Source organism: Leiobunum rupestre, chromosome 7 (assembly GCF_980474605.1).
Source record: "Leiobunum rupestre chromosome 7, qqLeiRupe1.1.hap1, whole genome shotgun sequence".
Classification (NCBI taxonomy): Eukaryota; Metazoa; Arthropoda; class Arachnida; order Opiliones; family Sclerosomatidae; genus Leiobunum; species Leiobunum rupestre.
The window spans coordinates 52,922,204-52,946,450 of NC_143390.1; the positions used below are offsets into that span (position 1 = coordinate 52,922,204).

At 31.0% G+C, this 24,247-nt stretch overlaps 2 protein-coding genes across 2 annotated transcripts in view; one reads left to right on the forward strand and one right to left on the reverse strand.

The window, feature by feature from the left end:
- The window catches only part of LOC149937234 (alpha-(1,6)-fucosyltransferase-like), a 51,448-nt gene extending 44,336 nt beyond the window's left edge, over positions 1-7,112 (forward strand). Inside the window, exon 10 of the mRNA XM_090152809.1 lies at positions 7,021-7,112. Coding sequence (XP_090008935.1) covers positions 7,021-7,032 — 12 coding nt within the window. The 3' untranslated portion in view covers positions 7,033-7,112. The remainder of the gene's footprint in view (positions 1-7,020) is intronic.
- A 7,903-nt stretch (positions 7,113-15,015) lies between these two features.
- LOC149937235 (techylectin-5B-like) lies at positions 15,016-23,757 on the reverse strand. Its single transcript, XM_090154133.1, has 5 exons — positions 23,473-23,757; positions 21,401-21,636; positions 18,228-18,333; positions 16,758-16,922; positions 15,016-15,389 (listed from the first exon to the last, which is right to left on the reverse strand). The coding sequence occupies exons 1-5, from the start codon at positions 23,729-23,731 to the stop codon at positions 15,148-15,150; spliced, it is 1,008 nt and encodes a 335-aa protein (XP_090010259.1). The 5' UTR covers positions 23,732-23,757; the 3' UTR covers positions 15,016-15,147.
- Between the last annotated feature and the right edge of the window lie 490 nt (positions 23,758-24,247).

Consider the following 24,247-nt stretch of genomic DNA (forward strand, 5'->3'; position numbering starts at 1 on the left):
GTTTGCTAAGCTACGGTGTTTTTCTAAAAAACAGCTTTGGCGAATGTCCTTTACGAAGATACTATAATTTATTCTACATCATTTTAAATATTTATAAATTATATTAATCTTATATTTAATTAAATATTTATAAATTATATTAATCTTATATTTAATTAAATATTTATAAATTATATTAATCTTATATTTAATTAAATATTTATAAATTATATTAATCTTATATTTAATTAAATATTTATAAATTATATTAATCTTATATTTAATTAAATATTTATAAATTATATTAATCTTATATTTAATTAAATATTTATAAATTATATTAATCTTATATTTAATTAAATATTTATAAATTATATTAATCTTATATTTAATTAAATATTTATAAATTATATTAATCTTATATTTAATTAAATATTTATAAATTATATTAATCTTATATTTAATTAAATATTTATAAATTATATTAATCTTATATTTAATTAAATATTTATAAATTATATTAATCTTATATTTAATTAAATATTTATAAATTATATTAATCTTATATTTAAATAAATATTTATAAATTATATTAATCTTATATTTAATTAAATATTTATAAATTATATTAATCTTATATTTAATTAAATATTTATAAATTATATTAATCTTATATTTAATTAAATATTTATAAATTATATTAATCTTATATTTAATTAAATATTTATAAATTATATTAATCTTATATTTAATTAAATATTTATAAATTATATTAATCTTATATTTAATTAAATATTTATAAATTATATTAATCTTATATTTAATTAAATATTTATAAATTATATTAATCTTATATTTAATTAAATATTTATAAATTATATTAATCTTATATTTAATTAAATATTTATAAATTATATTAATCTCATATTTAATTAAATATTTATAAATTATATTAATCTCATATTTAATTAAATATTTATAAATTATATTAATCTCATATTTAACTAAATATTTATAAATTATATTAATCTTATATTTAATTAAATATTTATAAATTATATTAATCTTATATTTAATTAAATATTTATAAATTATATTAATCTTATATTTAATTAAATATTTATACATTATATTAATCTTATATTTAATTAAATATTTATAAATTATATTAATCTTATATTTAATTAAATATTTATAAATTATATTAATCTTATATTTAATTAAATATTTATAAATTATATTAATCTTATATTTAATTAAATATTTATAAATTATATTAATCTTATACTTAATTAAATATTTATAAATTATATTAATCTTATATTTAATTAAATATTTATAAATTATATTAATCTTATATTTAATTAAATATTTATAAATTATATTAATCTTATATTTAATTAAATATTTATAAATTATATTAATCTTATATTTAATTAAATATTTATAAATTATATTAATCTTATATTTAATTAAATATTTATAAATTATATTAATCTTATATTTAATTAAATATTTATAAATTATATTAATCTTATATTTAATTAAATATTTATAAATTATATTAATCTTATATTTAATTAAATATTTATAAATTATATTAATCTTATATTTAATTAAATATTTATAAATTATATTAATCTTATATTTAATTAAATATTTATAAATTATATTAATCTTATATTTAATTAAATATTTATAAATTATATTAATCTTATATTTAATTAAATATTTATAAATTATATTAATCTTATATTTAATTAAATATTTATAAATTATATTAATCTTATATTTTTTTTTTTTTTTTTATATTATATTATATTATTATTTTTTTTTTTTTTTTTTTTTTTTTGTTTAAGCCAACTCAAACAAGGAGCTGACGTTTATTTAATGCTTTAAAAATACACAAAAAAAAAAACCAACAACAAACAAAAAATATATAAATTTTTTACAACAGTTTTTTTAAAACTACTTTGCCGCACTCTAGTGAACATATTTTGGTGTCTAAAAATTGTTTGAAAACGAACTTTTCTTTTCTGTTAAAGAACTCGAATTCGACAAGAATACATAACAATAATTTCTTATTAAAAAAGGACTTTAACATATACATTGGGTCGCCGTCTCGGAAATTCATTTTAGCGTGGTACGTTAAATAAATTGACAATTTGGCTATATTAATTAGAATTATTATTAGTTTAAAGTTCAAAATTTTTACTCCAGCATAAACCCAGTAAAGTTTATTCTCTAATTTAAAATTGGTATTAAAATCTCTTATAAAATTTTCAATATCGGTTAAAAACATTTTTGTTATTTCGCATTTGAAAAATATATGTTTGATGTCGCCTCTATGTTTTTCGCATAGTGGGCAGATCGAACTGACATCGTAAAGTCTTTCTGCTAAAATCGGAGTAGTAATATTTGCCATTGCAATTCGCCATAGAATATTATTTTCTTTGGGGAAGAAAGTTGGAAGCCATACAGTGTTTAGTTTTGGATTCACACCTTGTTTATCGTCGAGTATTTTAAGGACTCTATCTTTAAGGTTTTCGGATACGGGTAGAATTAACCTTTTAATTTGATGTTTTGATGTTTTTTCAAGGGGGATTAATTCATTATCTAAAATTATTTGGAGGTTCAATTGGTAATTTGAGTATTGATTTTGGTTATTTGATTCGTATATAAAATCAAAGGTTTCTTCGCATAGTTTAACAATTTTTTTCCACTGATTCGATAGAGCGCGTTCGGTTTGTGGTCTTAGATTCCCATTTATGAAGGGATTTTTGAAACACATTTCTTCTTTGTTAAAGATGTCACTGTAAAACGAATATCCAGGGGTCTTCCATTTCGGGTGGTAAAAATCCAATACCAAAAACGGGTTGTAAAGTATTGGGAGCTTTAGGATTTCAATGATGTTGGTTGGCTTTTTCAAGCGCACCGGACAAGTACGCCAGAAATCAAACATATCGGCATAGTACCTCGGTAGGTAGTTATAATTTAAATCAATGTTAGGCATTCCTAGAACTTCGTAACCAAGTTTAAAGACGTTCGTATTTTGAAGATAATGATTAGCAAAAGCACCTTCTACCGGATGACATTTCCCAGCTATTAAATTTTTTAATTTGGTGATAGCAAAGTTTTTCCACTGGAGAGCTAACGTTTGTACGCCAAAACCACCTGAGATTGTACTTTGTTTAATGTCTTCGCGGTTGAGCCAGTGCTTTTCATTTGACCAGATGACATCGATGCAAGTACGAAAAAGCTTTTCTGATAGGGTTGTTGGTGCGATAAGAATAGGTAGAATATAATAAAATTTGCTTAGGAAAATGTTGCATAATTGGGCGCGTATTTTAAATGACAATTTTTCCGAAGTTCGAGAGAAGTTCGTCAGATCTTCGATAATTTCATTTCCGAGCGTCTCGGCGTGATCTTTTAAACTATCTTCCTTGGTAGTGAAAGTAGCACCCAAAATTTTAATTTGTTCGCTACTCCACGTTACATTAATTGGGCTGTCTGTCCTGCCCCTCCAACTTCCTAACCAGAGGCCGTTGCTTTTGTTTAGATTAAATTTGGAATTACTGACGGCGCTATAAAGTTGACATTCCTCGTTTAAAATGTGGAAACCAATATTTGTAGTTACGAATGAATTTAAATCGTCAGCGAAAGACATTACGGTTAAGGGTCTTGGTAGAAAAGGCAGGTTTATTGAATGATTTGCTAGCTGCTTTCTGAGATGGCAGAGTAAGGGTTCGATGGACAGGTTAAATAAAAAACTTGAAAGTGGGTCACCTTGTCGGATGCCCTTTGCAACTTGAATTTTTGACGATAAAGTGTTATTCACTTTAATACGAGCTTCGGCTGATGTATATACAGCTTGAATAAAATTTACAATAATGTCTCCGAAACCAATATGTTTTAAAATCTCAAATAAATAAGAATGTTTGACACGATCAAAGGCTTTTGCCTGATCGAGGGAAATGATCGCGAGATTGTCACTTGAACTAAAATTATAGTGGTGTATGACGTCTCTCAAAACGTTAAGATTTGATGAGATGTTTCTTCCTGGGATGCTCGATGTTTGGTCGACGTCTATTATTTTCCCAATTTTTTTCCGAATTCTGTTTGCGATACATTTCGATAAAATTTTAAAATCAGCGTTTAAAAGTGAAATTGGTCTCCAGTTGGATAACAGCTTTGGGTCACCGTTTTTAAATAGAAGTGTGATGATGGCGATGCTAAAAGAACTTGGTATATTCTCGAGGTTTAAAATAGTTTGAAAAATTTTAAAAATTGTGTTTCCTATTAGAGGCCAGAAATGCGAGAAGAATTCGTTTGTGAGCCCGTCTTTTCCGGGTGATTTGTTTGTAGGTAAGTTTTTAATAACGTTGTCTATTTCCGCCTTAATTAGAGTGCTATTGCATTCACTAGTGTCTTCGTGATCTAATTGCGGTAAAATTTTTATGTATTCGTGGCAGTCTTCAGTGGACTCATCGGCGAAAAATGTTTTGTAATATTTTACAACCTCGGTGAACAATTCACCCTGTGTTTTAGTTACTTGTCCATTTTCTGTTCTTATATTGGTGATTTTATTAACCGTTTTATATTTTTCTTGTTTTAGCAATTCTTTCGAAGGATATTTCATCGCGACTGTGGATTCAATTTTGGTTATATATTTAATTAAATATTTATAAATTATATTAATCTTATATTTAATTAAATATTTATAAATTATATTAATCTTATATTTCATTAAATATTTATAAATTATATTAATCTTATATTTCATTAAATATTTATAAATTATATTAGTCTTATATTTAATTAAATATTTATAAATTATATTAATCTTATATTTAATTAAATATTTATAAATTATATTAATCTTATATTTAATTAAATATTTATAAATTATATTAATCTTATATTTAATTAAATATTTATAAATTATATTAATCTTATATTTAATTAAATATTTATAAATTATATTAATCTTATATTTAATTAAATATTTATAAATTATATTAATCTTATATTTAATTAAATATTTATAAATTATATTAATCTTATATTTAATTAAATATTTATAAATTATATTAATCTTATATTTAATTAAATATTTATAAATTATATTAATCTTATATTTAATTAAATATTTATAAATTATATTAATCTTATATTTAATTAAATATTTATAAATTATATTAATCTTATATTTAATTAAATATTTATAAATTATATTAATCTTATATTTAATTAAATATTTATAAATTATATTAATTTTATATTTAATTAAATATTTATAAATTATAGTAATCTTATATTTAATTAAATATTTATAAATTATATTAATCTTATATTTAATTAAATATTTATAAATTATATTAATCTTATATTTAATTAAATATTTATAAATTATATTAATCTTATATTTAATTAAATATTTATAAATTATATTAATCTTATATTTAATTAAATATTTATAAATTATATTAATCTTATATTTAATTAAATATTTATAAATTATATTAATCTTATATTTAATTAAATATTTATAAATTATATTAATCTTATATTTAATTAAATATTTATAAATTATATTAATCTTATATTTAATTAAATATTTATAAATTATATTAATCTTATATTTAATTAAATATTTATAAATTATATTAATCTTATATTTAATTAAATATTTATAAATTATATTAATCTTATATTTAATTAAATATTTATAAATTATATTAATCTTATATTTAATTAAATATCTATAAATTATATTAATCTTATATTTAATTAAATATTTATAAATTATATTAATCTTATATTTAATTAAATATTTATAAATTATATTAATCTTATATTTAATTAAATATTTATAAATTATATTAATCTTATATTTAATTAAATATTTATAAATTATATTAATCTTATATTTAATTAAATATTTATAAATTATATTAATCTTATATTTAATTAAATATTTATAAATTATATTAATCTTATATTTAATTAAATATTTATAAATTATATTAATCTTATATTTAATTAAATATTTATAAATTATATTAATCTTATATTTAATTAAATATTTATAAATTATATTAATCTTATATTTAATTAAATATTTATAAATTATATTAATCTTATATTTAATTAAATATTTATAAATTATATTAATCTTATATTTAATTAAATATTTATAAATTATATTAATCTTATATTTAATTAAATATTTATAAATTATATTAATATTATATTTAATTAAATATTTATAAATTATATTAATCTTATATTTAATTAAATATTTATAAATTATATTAATCTTATATTTAATTAAATATTTATTAATTATATTAATCTTATATTTAATTAAATATTTATAAATTATATTAATCTTATATTTAATTAAATATTTATAAGTTATATTAATCTTATATTTAATTAAATATTTATAAGTTATATTAATCTTATATTTAATTAAATATTTATAAATTATATTAATCTTATATTTAATTAAATATTTATAAATTATATTAATCTTATATTTAATTAAATATTTATAAATTATATTAATCTTATATTTAATTAAATATTTATAAATTATATTAATCTTATATTTAGTTAAATATTTTAGTATTTTAATGTAAAACTTGATCGTGATCACGAGTTGAACTCGGGTCGCATTGTTACAATGCGCATAGTTCACCGCCGAGCCATTGACTTCCTTGGGAAATTTATGAAAGTAAAGGAACCATTATGATAAGGCGGGTTTTTTACTAAACGGATGAATACAATATCTGTATATATTGTTTATTGAACTTTGTTTTTAATTTTTTTGTTTTTTTTTACGTATGAAAATTTAAAGGTCAAATCTTGTCTTAGCGCAGTCAGCAGATAAAATGGTTGAATGGTAGAACCCGTTAGTTTTTTGTAATTTATTTCGTTTTTTCAGTTTAGTTTTAAAAGTTTCAAATGAGCTCACAGTTAAAAACCTTTCACCGCCTGCTAATTTCAGAGTCAGGATTTCAAGTCTAACTTTTTTAGCAGGTTTTGTAATTGCAAGGCACCAGGCTTCGAGGGTGCTGGAGTACAAGGCACCAGGCTTCATGGCTGTAGGGAGTGCAAGGCACCAGGCCTCGTGGATGAAAAATTGGGCCCCGAAAATTTCGTTACTTTTTCTTTATCTCAAAAGGATTTCTTGAATATCAATTATCTGGTTTATCATCATATAGAATTATTTCCGGTTTATTTTAATAAGTAAAGAGCATCAGTAATATTATGAACTTTGGTAAAATCTCAAATCACTCGGAGACGGTAGTTAGGGAAAGCGCACGACGGAGGAACCGTTTCCAGATCAAATCGTATATGAACTATACTTAGACCCTTGGTACGTTTTGAGGGCGGTGGTGGGATCATCCAGCAACTCTGGCAGCAGAAGATATAGGGTAGATGCTTCGGTATTATTGGTAAATATATAAAGTGCCGTGGCAGACGATTGACAAATTTTAGCCAATCAGAACTCAAAGAGTGTTTCCAGACAGGAAGCATGCGACATCTTGGTTGGATCCTCAGAAATTATAATAATTTTTTTAAATTACGAATGCAAAATTTGATTGTCTGATATCTTTTAATTTATTTTTGTTCTCTTTAAAGGTTTAGTTCGGATTTTTCCCGGGTTACAGATAATTGATCAATTTGCAAATCTCCTAGTAATGTAATATAGTTATATCTATGAGTTTTTATAAAGTTAGTATGTAAATATTCGATAAATTTCTTTTGTACTGATTCAATAATTAAAGGTAGATAGGCACTACAGCCTCCCCACGCCAACGAACCGTACATGAGTTTAGACCGAATTAAGCTTTTATACAGAAGAATAAAGTGAAATTTCGAATTGATTTTTTTGGCAAGTTCTAAGATACCACCTAATAGCCTTCTGCAGCTATTGACAATAGGATGGACTTGATCTCGGAAGTATAAACCTTTATCAAGGTATATTCCGAGGTCTTTGGCCGAGTCTTTGCGCGGGACTGTATCACCGTTAATTTTGAATACGGACCTAATTAATTCAGTTTTTCTACTGAAAGATATTACAGTGGATTTGGAGGGGTTATCGGGTAAATTGTTTTTAGAACACCATACAGAAATATTGTTGAGATCATCTTGTAAATTTAAAGAGTCGTTCACGTTGTTAATAGTTTTGCATAGCTTGTTATCGTCTGCAAATTGATAGAGATTGGAATTTTGAATTATAAATTACAGGTCGTAGATGTAAATGTTAAATAAAAGGGGTCCCAGGGAACTACCCTGGGGTACCCCGTAGTTCGTATCGTAACTTACATCAGTGACAACACCGTTACATTTTAATATATTTGCACGAGTAGATAGATAGTCGCTTAACCAGCGTAGTAGATTACCGTGGAAACCGAGACATTCTATTTTTTGCAAGAGAAGTGGATGAGACACGCGATCAAAAGCTTTTGCTAGGTCAAGAAAGATTACGTCAATTTGTTTTTGATTTTCAACAGCGTCAGATACTTGATTTAAGAAATTTACGTGGTTTGTCTCCACGCTTTTGCCCTTTAAGAAACCTTGTAGGGTAGAATTTGAAAAATAATTAAACCAGTTAGATATATATTTGTGCATAATTCGGTCAAAAAGTTTCGCGAATACGCGGAGGAGTGAAATAGGCCTGTAGTTTATTGGATTTCCGGCAAAACCACCTTTGAAAATTGGGCTAACGATAGACGTCTTCCATAAAGTGGGGAATTTGTTAAGTTTAATGGAGAAGTTAAATAAGTATTCTAAAAGCGGTAGAAGTAGGTCTCCGCAACCTTTAATTATAAATGCTGGAATATTATCAATGCCGGTCGACAAAGTTAATTTAAGGCCCAATATGGCCTCTTTAATATCCAATGACGAAATTTTAACGTGATTAAAGGCATCTGAATGTAAAACAGTTGTATCGTAGTCGAAAATGTGGATGGCCGGAATGTTGTCAACAGAGATTTTAGAGAAAACACTAAGAAACTCATTCGCGAGATCGGTAGGGTTCGAAATCAAATTAGAGTCTTTTTTGAGTCGAATGCCCATGGGTTCCCCTTAATGTTATTATTTATATAGCTCCAAAACAATAATAATAATAATAATATATTAATGATATATAATAATATAATAACGTGAAAAATATCCAAAACGCGGAAAAAAGCCGATATAATAACGCGAAATCTGTCTAAAACACCCTAAAAGGGCGATAAAATAAAGCGAAACCTAATTAAAACGCCGAAAAAGGCAATTTATTGTATAGTAACGCGAAACCTACCCAAAACACCAAAAAACACTATAATGCGAAAGCAATTGAATACACCTGAAAAAAAGCGATATAATACCCAAAAAACGATTCATTAAGCCCAAAAAGGCGATATAATAACGCGAAAACTATTTGAAACACCCACAAAGGGCGATATAATAACGCGAAAACTATTTGAAACACCCACAAAGGGCGATATAATAACGCGAAAACTATTTGAAACGCCAAAAAAGGGCGGAAAAAAAATAATAATTTAATATCACGAAAATGATTCAAAAAGGCAAGAAACGCCGATATAATAGCTCGAATCCGATTCAACACTCCGAAAACGCGATAAACTATTCCTAAAATACTGACAAAAACTATAAAATATGTTTTCAATATCGTAAAACACCGTAAAAACTACGAAGAAATATCATAAAACACAGTAAACAAGTCGGTCAAGCCCGTAATATTACCTCTCCTCGGAGGATATATCCAGGTGTCGTCACACACCACTATAACTGTTTATTAACTATTATGCTTACGATGAGTGTCTTATTTGCAGTTTAGCTAAAGAGTTATCGTTGGTTCTGTGGTAGAGCGCTCAACTGCCTAACTGAACGGCCCGGGTTCATAACCTGGGTGGCGCATTTGTTTTTAATCAATAGAGAAATCGCTAAATTAGAACTTTTTATTTGCGAGTATATTTTACACCTAACCTAAGGTTATAAATATTTCATCAAAAACGTGTGAATTTAGTTATTAGAATTTCGGATAACACAATAATTAATTATTAAATCTTTTTTAATAATTTAGTGACTGTAACAGTCATGCTAATAGCGAACACGGTAGAGCTTAGAAGACATTGGGATGTTTACTACTTACACCATATGTAACATAATTACTCATAAGTATTCCTCTGTATAATATTTCCATTGAAAAAAATTCAATGAGACCTTGTTTCACGCGGAACATACATTGAGCGGACCCAAAAATGCAAAAATGCTTATAATCCTTGCGCTATTGAAAAGGTTACCATGGAAATGAAATCATGTGATCGCGAGGCACGAGCTAAACTTGACATGGGCAAAGCCAGAAACGCGCGAGGAATTCTCACTAACTTCCGTTTCCCATCATTAAAGTTGATGACGCGTATTTCGTCACGGAGTTGTAAGTGACGTAATTTACGTCATATCCCGTGAACAAGGTTTCATTATCGATAATGCTTTTATGGCATACTTATGAGTAATTATGTTACATATGCTAACACCCAGTCACTCACAAGCGTATATTTTAATTTTATTAGATAAAAAATAACTTCCTTTCGATTTCTTGCACCCACTAATCACTAGCGATTAGCGAACCGTACTGCGCAAAAACTAATAGTTTTTATATACCCTCTAAATCAAGAAATAAAGAGGCTTCCGTTTAAATTAGCGACGAATACCGGGCTACCTTTCTTTCACGAGCTGCAGTTACTCTGATCCCTGGAACTAGGCTGTGCCTGAATTTCCCTAATTCAGCATAGAAGTCGGAGCTCTGCGGTTATATTACTAAATAAAAGCTCTTAACAAACGCGGACTAAATATGCGATAGTTTTGTAATATTGCGATTTAAGGCTACGACCGTTAACTGCCAGGTAGAAATTTTATTCATTTAAATTACGATTGCTATTATAGATTCATGCTTTCGTTTACGGTAATTACGGTCACTAGAGGGCCCCTTCCAAGGATGGGCCCCTAGGCCTAAGCCTAGGTGGGCCTAGGCGGGAATACGGCCCTGACGTATGCTTCTAAAAACCATGCATGGCATGATGGCCCAAACCTTGGTCCTGGCCTGGTCATTTCTGCGCCCCTTTAAGGTTGCGCCCTGTGCCTGGGACCGCTGGCACCGCCCTAGTTACGGCACTGATTCAACGCAATCACAAATTTATCCGTTAACGCTTACCGTCACACGGTGGTTTTGCCAACCTTTAAACTAATAAAACGGTTATTCGACTGCGTACGCAGTGAGCCAAGAAACTGCGTACGCAGTGATTACCCTTTGCCCCGAAAATGCGAACGCGTTCGCAGGCCTGACAGACAGACCCACAGACAGACACGGTGGTTGTACCCCTCCTAGAGTACAAAGTCCCCTCGGAGAGGTAAAAACTCAAAATAGTCGTAGAACCGCGGCGACGGCCGATTCCTCGCTGCCAACTAAAACTGAATTAAATTAGAAATTAATTTCGATTAGGCTTAAGAATCTCGATTTTTGGTGTTGGTTTTACCGCAATAATTCCGGAACCACTTGATTCGTTTTGAAATCGTAACCGGTTTTGGAAAGGAAACAATTCCGCGCGTCGATTGGTGGTGGTCACGTGCGAAAATTTATCGAATTTGTATTGGTTTGAAAGGCGTTGTTTTAGTTTTCAAGCCTCGGAGGTCGAATAATTCTTCAAATTTTAGAAATTGAAAATAGCTTAAAGATTCTCCGTAAGCTAACCTTTCCAAAAAGGTATCACTTGACTTTCTACTAGAAAGGGTTTTAGAAATATTCGGGGGGAAAATGCTCAGAAACTTTTGACCGCGACTGTACTTACTAAATTTATGACGTTGGTAATTTTTCCTCTTGAAAGTAAAGATTTCGCTCAAGTATGGGTCTCAACAAGTGGTGATATCACCGATGATAAACCTATTGTGGAAACAAACGGTCATCTAGTTCACTTTCACAATATGATTTTCGCATCTAATACTTTAAAACAAATAGTGGAGCCCCCAATATTCAAAGAGAACTGAACAAAGTTGTTGCCTTACAAGAGTAAAGTACGTGATGATACGTTTCACACAAAATTAGAAGAAAACAGATTTTGTGATGATGATGATTTGGAATTTGAGGACTGTGACAGTGATATCGATAGTAGTACTTATGTTTATTACCTAAAATTCTTTTTACCAAGATTGTTTTATAGTTCTTGATGAGTTTGAGCCAGATTTCACGAGTCTCTGTCACTCTCGCAAGGGATGACTACAGTGGCAGAGCCCACACGTTGCAACTCTCAATGACAGCAGCCCTAAAATCTGACCTACAAACAGATAGCCTAGTTAAAATCATTAAAAACAATCATAATTGTTTTGGAATTCAGTCAAATGTACTGGTAATTTATGTTAATATATTTACATTTCAAATTATATTTTTCCGCTTAAAATTATGTAGCTACGCTTATGGCACGAGCTAAGTTAGATTTCAAATTTCCTGTTAGTACTTAATGAAATTGAGTTCTTTTTTCACTGGAGATGTTTTAAGAATTAAAGATTTTATTGTTCAAATTAAAAGTGTATGTTACGCAATTTCTATATTTAAAAATTTAAAAACATCTATATTCTTGTACCCAAGAAAATTGTATTTTAATTTTTCAATGCTGCGGAAAAATCTCAAAATATGATTGTCTAGATCTGCTATCACGAGATATTTTCCCGCAGAATTTTCAAACGCCGGTTTAAAAAATTTCTCAATTTTATATTATATTAAAGGGTGACGTTTTCTTTGCCTCACACGAAATTTTAATTGGAGCATTATAAAACAGAAGAATGTCAGTGCAACCACAAAAACTTTAACAAGTTACCCTAATAACTCTGGGCTAAACTGTTTAAATTATTTTCACCACTATTTACTCTAGTGTTGTAAGTCGGAAAATTTTCCGGAAAATTACCGAGGCCTTTTTTCCGGAAAATTTTCCGTATTTTTCCGAAAAATATTAAAAACGTTTTCATTCCATGATTTGTCTAATATATTGTTTGCAAATTTAAATTAAGCGGCATTTTCACCTCATTTTTTCTAATCTAAAAGTAAAACTAAACCTCTAGACTAGTTTAAACTGGTTGAAATGTAACACTATTAATGTTTTGAAGTATGTTTACTGATATTAGTCATTTTAAATCGATAAAAAGTTTAAAACATTAAAAACCCTTGAAAAGTAATTTATGTTTAAATTTTTTATTTTTCCGATTTGCGGAAAATTTTCCGCAATTCGGAAAATTTTCCTGAACATTTTCTGGAAATTTTTCCGCATTTTATTTTTCCGGAAAATTAACAACCCTAATTTACTCTTTTGAGCTCTAGTAGAAGATCTTGTGAAATTCTAAAATCAATCAATTGGAAATTGATCATCTTTAAGGAGATGGTGTGTCAGAGTTTATAGCCCAGTGTACCTAGTAACAGAGATCATACCACCGGAGGTCTATCATCATAGTGCCCTACGCCAGCGTCCACAAGCCCGGACAGGCGACAAATCCAGCATGGGTAGTAGTACCCTACTACTGATGGTCACACCTTTGACGCAAGCCACTCAACCCAGCAGAAGATGCAGCAATGGGACGACCAAGCCCCACAGCAGTAGGATTAAGAGTGGATGCTGTAGCAACTCCAGCCGACACCGGACACCCTACCTACGTAGGTAAAGAGTCATACCTTTGGAGAGAGCTCCTAAAGCGGAACGATGGGCACACAGTGGTCCGCATAACCCGGCACAGCTAGCAACCGGAGATCCCGGTGTGTCCCAAAAGGCCGGGAAACAGGATCACCGTGCCCTCATACGGAGGCCCACCGCCCCACAGCAGGCTACCCAATCCGCCGAGGCGGCCAGTTTGCCTAGACCTTCTCCGTTGGTCTGAGTCGAAGCTCAGTTTCCAGCCCAAACTTGACAGAAGTCGGAGGTGGAGATAGGATCATTTGATCGGAGCTAACATCTCCCGGTGCGCCACCGCCCTTATGGGTTACAAGAGCCGGACCCCGACTACCCGGTAAAGCCACCAGTTATCGCACACTCTGACCCATTAGGGCCTTAAGGAGATGGTGTAAACATCCTCATTGGTCATTCCAATTACAATATTTTCAATTAACAAAATTGAAACGCTCTCCCATTGGTAGAAGTAGCGTTGCGCCAAAATCTCTTCTTAATGGTCGTCCTCGCGTGAGCGGAGCATTTGAAAAATACAGGTAGAGAAGGCCCGTTTTTAACGACATTAAAACTTAATTAAAAATTGAATTTAAAATTGAATTTAAATTATCTCGTAACGTAGGTATATTTTTTGTACTTTTTTAAGGAGTAGGAATCGATAAAATATAGGTTATATAGGCTTTTAATTAACCCTTTAATAAGGCAACGCTACTTTTTCTAAAGTTTCACTAGTTGATGCCTTGAGTTTGAACAGCGGTAATTTTTATTTTTGAAAATAGTGTTCATAGTTATTTTTAAAGTTAATCAGTAAGTATTTACTCTCTTGTTTCGAAAAGGTTTAAATTGGCTCCATCTTTTACAAATGAAAGTATGAAAATCCAATTTTTCATGAATAGGCTTTGCTATAAACTAACATTGGCCTTATGGTTTTGATGTTGCTGCTGCGTCATGGGTGATGTCTCTATGATGTTTTACATAAGAGTGACAGCCTATTTTTAAGCATAAACTGAACTGAACTTCTACGTATTTCGTGACGAATGAGCTACATAAAAACAAGTTCAGCAAGCGTAGCTTATTTTATAGAAAGGCCTATAAATTATTAAAAATATTTTCTGTGAAGATGTTTTGAATTGGCTGATTTCGGTATTTGGTGATTTGATTTAAAACGTTTTATTTGCGTTTCCACCAGTTGTATTTAAATAATTAATTAAAATGAATATAGAAAGTAATTCGCTTGGAATCAATGTCTGGTCGCTAGAAACTACTTAGTTGCTATCGCGATATGATCACATACACTAAGGATTTGTATACCTCCGTACCGTAAGTATATCACAGCAATCGAATTCTTTTTTAATTTAATCGTTTTATTTACAGAGTCATGGTAAATGATTTTTTTAAAATAAATTTAACGAATTAAGTCAAGTCACGGAACAAATTATTCTTATGTTAACAAAGGCCTAACTTTTATTTCGACGCTTTTCAAAGAATAATTGTAACCTTTAAAGGCCAGCCAATTAACACCATCGGCGAAGCTGGTGTGTTTTCCTTTCAAATAGAGGCCGTTAAGGTTGGCTTGATGACAATTCCCGTACCACCAACCTCCTTTGAACTTCTGCACGCAATCAGTGCCCGTTTTATCGAAAGTGTGGAAGAACAGAGCATTATGCGTTGACAATGAATCTCCTTAAATAAAAAAAATAACAAATATTTACGTTAAAGGTGAATTATGATTTTGAAGCTTTAGTACAGTGTAGAGGTTGCAAAAAAAATTACGCGGATGATCTCAGAGTAAGTGTCACAATAATGCTTAGATGAAAAATAGCAAAAGCGTAATTTTGCTTTGAGTAGTCTACCCGATTAGATTAAGTTTGATATAAGACCAAAGCTATATATTTTATCTAAATGTTTCCACTCTTAATCTTGTGCTTTTCGGTGTATATATATTTTAATAAATGTTTGGAGACTTAGATGAAGATTTCAATCGAATTTTTCCATATGACTCACTCATAGATGTAATATTGAAGAATTAAGTGTTACCTTCTCACGTGAATGTAAACGTAATAATTCCATAAAATTTACAATACGAAATCAATATTTTAAGCATTCCTTTAAAGCAAGTAGCGGCTCTTTTTACAATAGATGTCGCTATCGTCGAAATAAAAAAGGCGGTACTTATAGGTAGTCCTCCTAGATTGGACCGTTTGTAAATTGGTCTAGTTACAGCAATTATAAACAATAATTTTATATCGGATACATAATTTAGGTTGAAGTCCAGTAAATAGTTTATAACTAAATATACTACTCTATAATGACGTTATCATTAGTTGTGGTATCTTTAGGATATTTTAAATTTTAGCTTCCTTTGCCATAAATAGATGGCACCACGCTCTCCAGTATAGTGGCGATTTCCAAGAATCGGTTGGATTCATGGCCATCTCTAATAACAGGTTCCTTTTCATAATACAGGTGGCAATGATGGAATCGCCACTGTCTTTAAGTTAATAGCATTCACGTCGTTTATTCACATTTTCTAAGTAATTTATTTTCAATTTATTATTAATTAACTGACGCTGCTAAATATAATTGCACCGTTCAAATTGATAAGATTAACGTAAAGCCGGTACCGTTAACCGAAAGGGGAAACACGATTCTACACGAAGAGAAACCTAATTGTGAAAAAGCTGGCCCAGGGGTGGCTGCCGAGAGAGGCTATAACCTAAGTTTGTTTTCACTTGGGGGCCCACAAATCGACTTTCAAGTCATTTTTACATAATTTTTTTATTTTTAAGTCAAAATGTAGGGGGCCCCATAATTGAGAAAAAATATCATGGCGACCCCCTAAGCTGGCCCTGAGAGATTTTTAATTCGCAATTTCTTGAAAAATTAAAACTTTTTTAGCTTTGATGGGGGTGGTAATTTGACCAATCAGGGCCGATGAATTGTGCCATTTGCTGTTCAAATCAACACGCACTAAGCTCAAACCGATTCCATCTAAGGTGTAATCCATCGTCCATCTACGCTCTTCCTACTTTAGTAATTGAACAGACTCACCAGCATCTCCTTCGTAACCACTGACTTTAAGTTGATATTTATTTCGCTCTGTCGAAACTTCAAAAGTGTTGTACTGAGCGTATCTTTTGACTCCTTCGAAATCTTCCATGTCAACTCTTAATACGGTTGGTCCTTCATTTGACAGAGCAAAAATTACGTCGTTTCCTGCGTAATGGGTATAGCAAAAAAATTATTTTCACAAATGTTGAACTCGTTAAGCGCCATGAACACCTTTACACGATATTCGATTTCAATTGTCATAAAAATGATTTGCTCACTCGTATGTGAAACTTTTCAATTTAGACCAGTGATGGGCAAACGAAGATACATGGGCCATTTGTGACCAGCTGGGTAATTTTATTGGGCTCCCGTACAGTTAGAAAATTAACGTTAATAATCGCCCGTAGTTTCGTGATTATCTGTGATGAATCAACGTTTAAGACACCAAAATCGATAGTTATTGAAATTTTTGTCATTGGGTGTAGTACGGCCAAGAAAAATTTATTTGTACTTAAGGAGTTTACGGGGCCGTCACCAGCCCAAAAAATTAGGTTGCACCATGGTAGGGCACATTTTCAGCTCTAAAGTTGACACGCAGACACAAAACGACTCCCATTAGTACTCACAGTAATTAAAATAATTCGTTGTATATTACCTCTGTGAAATAAGTCAAAGCCACGATACTTTAAATTACAATATAATGCTTAATTATGTAGATCATTAATTTATTAATTTATTAATTTATTAATTTATTAATTTATTAATTTATTAATTTATTAATTTATTAATTTATTAATTTATTAATTTATTAATTTATTAATTTATTAATTTATTAATTTATTAATTTATTAATTTATTAATTTATTAATTTATTAATTTATTAATTTATTAATTTATTAATTTATTAATTTATTAATTTATTAATTTATTAATTTATTAATTTATTAATTTATTAATTTATTAATTTATTAATTTATTAATTTATTAATTTATTAATTTATTAATTTATTAATTTATTAATTTATTAATTTATTAATTTTTAATATATTAATTTATTAATTTATTAAATAATAAAATCATAAAATAATGAAATAATGAATTAATGCATTAATGAATTAACGAATTAATGAATTAATGAACTTATAAATTAATAAATTTACCAATTAATAAATTTACCAATTAATAAATTTACCAATTAATAAATTAACTAATTAATTAATAAATAAATAAATTAATCTTAATAGAATCGAAAATATATTTCACCACATGACACAAGGACAAAGTGACAAGCAGTTATTTGTTTGTTGCAACATACATTATCGCCATAAGAAGTGAGATGTCTAGCAATGAGGTTACACTTTTAGTTAGAACTTTCTCGGTGCACAACGAACCCGCTATGTAAACGAATGTCTAACTTGTCGCTACTCAGTTTGAAATGCCAGCTTCAAATAAAGCTAATTACGATCTTACCGATCCAGAATTCTCCGTTGAGCTGTCCAAATCCAGTTTTGTAGTTTTGCCAGTTTCGATAAAAGTTTTCCTGCTTCCCGTCCATGTCCATCCTCCGTTGAATAACCTACAGGTTAGATAATCAAAAATTACTAAAACTTAATATCTGCAATTGGAAGCGCTACCTATTAACAAAACTTTGGATCTATAAAATGATGGTAAGAAACTCACTAAAGTTCAGATGTTTTGAATATTAAAACAGAATTATGTGTTACCAAAAGCGACATAAGACCCAAAAGTGTGTCAATACGGTATAATGTTTAATGGGAGCTTGTCGCGAAGTAAAAAGAGGGAGTGGGAGAGGGGGTTGAAAGTACGTCATCAAATATACAGTTACTAGTACTTTTCCAACTAGTAGGTTATGTAGTCTATTGTGAGACTAGCTCTTAACGGGCGCAAAGGAAGAGTTGACACACTTTTGGTTCTTATGTCTCTTTTTTGTTACCAAAAGCATTCCTGGTGGGGTTGCCGAAGGTGACCAACACCTGGGTACACATAGCTAGGGAAAAACGTTTTTTATATATATTTTATTTTAACTAATAAAAATTTATAATGAGACTTAAAACAATTGCAATTAATAATATAATTTATTTATAATTTTATGTTCCACCTTCTTCGAGGATACTAACTAGCCTATCGATTTGGCAGTTAACACTATTTAACGATGCTTTTAATCTTAAATATGGACAAAATATGTGTTATAGCTGCGAGCGGTAATTTTTTCTCGAAGTTCGAATTAAGGGGCACGGTTAAGTCATTGCCCGGACCTTTTCTTGAAGATTTCAAATGATTTGCGTATGTTTAATTTTGTTCATTTTAATGTTGGCTGTGCTTAGATTGAAATTAAGTTCCACGTGATTTAGCATCCTGGCCGACGAGGAGGGTGGTGTTCACTAAGAGGAGACGTATGAGAGCTCTACATTTGAATGTCGCTTATGTTTCCGAAGAAAAGGGTAGCGTGATAAATCTAGTCTGATCTGTTTTGATAATTATGAAATGATTTAATGATGTAAAAGTTAACACTGCATATCAAATTCTTAAAAAAAAATGCGGCTTTTTTTTTCCACCTGGCCTGCCAACATTCCAGTAATGGCCCTGCTTAGTTACCTTAATTCATTCTTGCTTTTATGACCTAAATTCTGTATCAAAAGCTCGACAGATTTAACATTGAAGCATCCACTATGGCTCGTGGTATTTTAGTGTTATTTTGTGGCATGAATCGTTCATTTCAATTTAAAAAATTAATTAGTGAATATTTAGAGTTTTGTGAAAATCCCATCGCTGAGGGTTTCATCGTTTGGGTCGCCTCAGCAGCAAAAACATCTTAATAGAGCTCACATAAAAGAATGGGCTTACTCTCGATTCTAGAAAACTAATTGTCTCAGATCTGACCTTAAATTTCCTGCTTTATAGGCTTAAACGTGTTAAAAACAGCGCTTAATACACTCAGCTAAGACTCATGATTTAAGGTCATATAAGTGTTCCCAACGTTTTGTTCTACAAATATCTTTAAATTTAGAGTTATTTCAATTGTAAGCGTTTTTCGTATTTTTCATCTAAGTCGCTATTCCTAGCCTTAATGAGCCCTTGTGACCTAATCTACATTAGCTTCAATGGTTCTCACTCCTGGCATACCTTTATCAATTGGGGTTAACAAGGTTGTTGAGCGCGTCTATAGGGTTATTTGCTTAAATCATTGAATTGATTCCAAGTTGAAGAAATAAAATTAAAGTTTGATACGCAATCCATTTCAAAATAATTTTTAAGTATTTCTCTTGGTAATAAATCATATTAAAGGAAACGTTTTACTATTTACAACAAGACCGCTCTGGACCGTCACGGATAACATTACGGGGATCACTCCCTATAGGTTTTACCCGGGTTGGTTTAACCCTTAACGGCCATAGACCGTTGACTGAGTCGTCAAATAAATAACGTTATACTTATTACAAGTCCATGAGTTCGGGAGTTCAGCTGAGCCCTAGCAGGTTGCTTCATTCACACACTGCAAAACACACACGCACCCAACTATACAGTCGTGGTTGGCACTTACTGCACGTATCGCGCATTTTATAAGCTTGGTCGGCGGGTGTATTAATCGCAATCAACAATTAACGGTTGCGACGTAACTCGTCCCGCAATAGCGGCGGTCTTGACTCGAGATTTAGTTTCATTAGCCAAGCAGCAGAGCTTGGTGTTCGCGCTTCAGGTCAAAAGTGATCAGTCTCGGAAATGCGTCATGACAAGTGTGTCCCGTCTTTCCACAAGGCCTTTGTTTGGTTTCACCGCCTCATCACGTTGGTGGAAAAATAATTTTCCCCTCAGGGCACTTGGACGCGAACCAATGAAAAACCATAGCGTCATGATGCTCACTTTTATAATTGGGGTCCCACAAGTGGAACACCTCAAAGGGTCAGCCGGAGCGTCCCCAATAACTCAACCAGGGCCGTGCTTAGGGGGGGGGGGTGAGCTGGGCCTCTTAAATTTTACCATAGGGAAGTATATACCGGAGGGCCGCTACCCTCAGTTTCGCCCATGCATTTCCCCCCAGGGTCGCGAGACCACTAAGCCCGGCCCTGAACTCAACCCTTAAAATAACGTCAAACCCGGAGTAAAGCAGACGTTAGGGATATATCAAACCAAAAATAATTCCTTTTTAAGATAAAACACAGTAATAATACAATGCTGAGTTACTCAGAACTCCGAATATCGGCCACCGAATAATAATGAAGACTATGGCAGTAAGGGAAGGGATTACCGGGTCCACGATGGAATACACGGAAAGGAACGGGACCTCACTCCATCCCAAAGCAGCTACGGCGAATAGAAAGGAGAGAGAAAAGATCATGTGTGGGGGAACTCGGGCTACCTATGGCCACAAGGTCACCTTTGACCCCCCCCCGCGAAGAAATATGGCTAAAAATACTTTTTCACGGGTGCCCTTCGCAGCCACGGCCAGCGCCCCCGCTAGGGGTCACCCGAAAATATCCACCATCGTAAATTAAAGAATGACAAGGTCGAATTCCTTGTTTCAGTTAAGTTATACAGTAAGTCCCAAAACATTAAATTAGTCGCTTCGCATTGCCTCAATTTTGATGCGGCAAAAAATAAAAGCCATGAAAAAGTATGCGTACAGTCCATCCTCCAGTCGTAGTCGTCATGTCACAGAATACGTTGACAGAGCGGTTCAGGTAGCTGGGCCATATTCGGTAAATGCCGTTCTCAGCAAATCGAAGTTTCTCTTTGAGCTCGTGACAGTTCGCCGCTGTAACAGGGCTGTCATTGGAAGTTGATGTTCCGACGGGATCGTCCGCTATTAATCGGCCATTTTCTCTCTTACTGTCACCCACTTCCATATCACATGAAATCCCTAAGTCCGAAAAAGGAAAATGAACAATTGAGTTGTTCTGTCCGCCACATTTCATTTGCGCAGATCATATTTTGGGAATCGTTGCTTCGTTCACAACAACGTTCGATTTCCAGTCAGTTCCCAGCATTTGTCATAGCGTACGAGAGATAAAATTGCTATTAGACGCTTCCATAAAAGGATTCGGCTATTCCAAGAATGGAGCTATTTATATTTAGAGATCATGTTTATTTTCCCTGCAGTCGAGACTCATTATGAGCCAGGGGGATGTAAAAGGAGGTGGTCTTATTTTCACGAGCACCACACTAATGTTTTATAAATAAAGGCTAGTTTTTAATAGAGCAAAATGCTCGTAACTGTTAACGGTGACGTAAGAAACTTATAGTGTTTGTTTTCCTCTAGCGCATGTAACGCAGCAAAACTTAACTTTGGTACTAACCAATTTTTTAGGCGAGGTAAAAAATACATTATGATGCGTGCTACTGTAAAATAGGCTTAATGCGTCAAGCCCTACTTTGACACTGCTTTGTAGCGATTAGCGATCATAACAAGTTGGCAAGCCAAAATATACCTCTCCTCGGAAGAGTTTCTAATTTTCATTGAACTGTAACATGTATCCGTCGTTCTGTGATAGAACGCTCACCTGTCGTGCAGGAGGGCTCGGGTTCGAATATCGCCCGATACTAACGCAAATTGTATGAAATTTATACTACACCCAATGACAAAAAGAGGACGCTTTTGGAAAAACCTTTTCCCTAATTCTAAGATACTGCGTACTTTGCCCCGAAAATGCGTACGCGTTCGCAGCCCATACAGAACCACAGACACACACCCCACCCACAGACACGGTGATTGTAAAACCCCTCCTAGGGTACATAGTCCCACCCCTTTGGGAAGTACAAACGTTTTGGGTCGACTCAAAAAATTTAAACTGAACTTAGACGAAATAATATTCCATGTGCGAATGTTTATCACTTTCGCTTGATATTACAGGGAGCGAGAAGTCTCTCAGCTTCACGCTGTATTGCCCTATTAGAATAAATAAAGTTATGTGATTGAACGCGTTTTGAAATATTGAAAACGTCCTGGGAAGCAGAAACATTTCGAAAAAGCGTACCACTTATATGCCCACATAAATGTTTTGATAAATGTTATGACGAGACTAAATTAAAAATGTAATCCTTCTTGATTTTAGTCTAATTTATATCTAACATTTCACCAAAAAGGGGAGGTCATGTTGCTTGCGGATTCCCTATAAATATCAATCCCCCCAAATCAGAAATAAATAATTTATTGGTTTAACAAAACCAAAATGAAAATGGTATAAATCGCGCAGCGCAGTAATAGGCTTATCAATTTCAGACAGGAAATCTCTCTGTCTGTTCGTTATTTCGAGGTTTTCCCAAGATTTTAAAAAAATAATAATTTTAAGATTGACTAGCAACGATTTGTTGTGGTAATGTGAGGAAATTTCATGAATTAATGAGTTCCTAATTTAAAAACTGCTTTTTTGCTACGCAATGATATGTCAAGTATTCATTCAACTCAATGCTTTCTGTGTCCATTTTTAACGGTAATTTTACCATGAAACATTTTATACAAGGTTATAGTCGAATGTTTTGATCCATTGCAACAATCACCAGAATCCAAAACGTAGTACTATTTTAACGTGAGCGCTGGTTGGTGCGGCTGAAAGCATTTTCATTGGAAACGAAACCACTGGGAAATGTTTTCTCTATAGACCCTCTAAAAATTCGGTCTCATGAGGCAATGCATTATGAAACGCGATTGAGTTCTTTAATTGAACATTTATTTAGTTATAATCTAATTCCTTCTTACTTTCAAGCTCATCGGCTTTAGCTTTTGATGTGTGAAACAACTCTTGCAATAAAAGAGCAACGCTTCCGGCTGAATCGAGACTCGATTTTATGGTGGCGATTAATCCGCAGGTTTTCCCGTTCAATATTGTACCACTGTTATCCGCTAAGTTACGCACTTCGTTTGTTGTAAACTCATCTTCATCGAGTCCAGAGTTTTTCGCAAATAATACGAGAAGCAAAAAGGGAAGCGGTAAAGGAATTCGAATAGCAAGGATCATTTTTAAGCGAGTACAACTGCTTAATGAAATAAACAACTTAATCGCTTGGAGAAGAGGGAAACTGAACGGACTCTGAAACGCGATCGCTCGCGGTTCAAATTACAAAATTATCTCAAGATGCTGATATTTCATAAAAGAAAGTTCTGGGTGATATTTCACAACGAACGTCAAACACGGAACATTTCACTATTTCTTTCAAAATAAACGTGACGTCAAATATTGATTTACACATATGCAATATTAGCCAAGTGAGAAACCCAACAGCATTTATAGATTTAATATTTGATTAACTCTTTATATTGTTGAAATTTAATCATCAATAAATTAATACGTGGCTCCGCGAGATAAGATTAATTTTGACATCCAAGAAATTACAAGATAATTTGAAATATTTATTTAGCTTTAAAAACCTGCGCTGATTAAATTAAAAAAGTTACTGGTCTACAATATTCTAGTTCGTCTTTGTTATAGTAAACTAATAGCAATTTCAAAGAAATAGTTAGCCTTAAACGGAGT

Excerpts from the sequence above, each read along its gene's own strand:
- LOC149937235 (XM_090154133.1), bottom strand. The coding sequence starts at position 23,731 with ATGATCCTTGCTATTCGAATTCCTTTACCGCTTCCCTTTTTGCTTCTC. Across the intron at positions 18,334-21,400 it reads CTACGACTGGAGGATGGACT|GTTATTCAACGGAGGATGGA; the intron begins GTACGCATACTT and ends TCTAACCTGTAG. Across the intron at positions 15,390-16,757 it reads TGGTTACGAAGGAGATGCTG|GAGATTCATTGTCAACGCAT; the intron begins GTGAGTCTGTTC and ends TTTTTATTTAAG.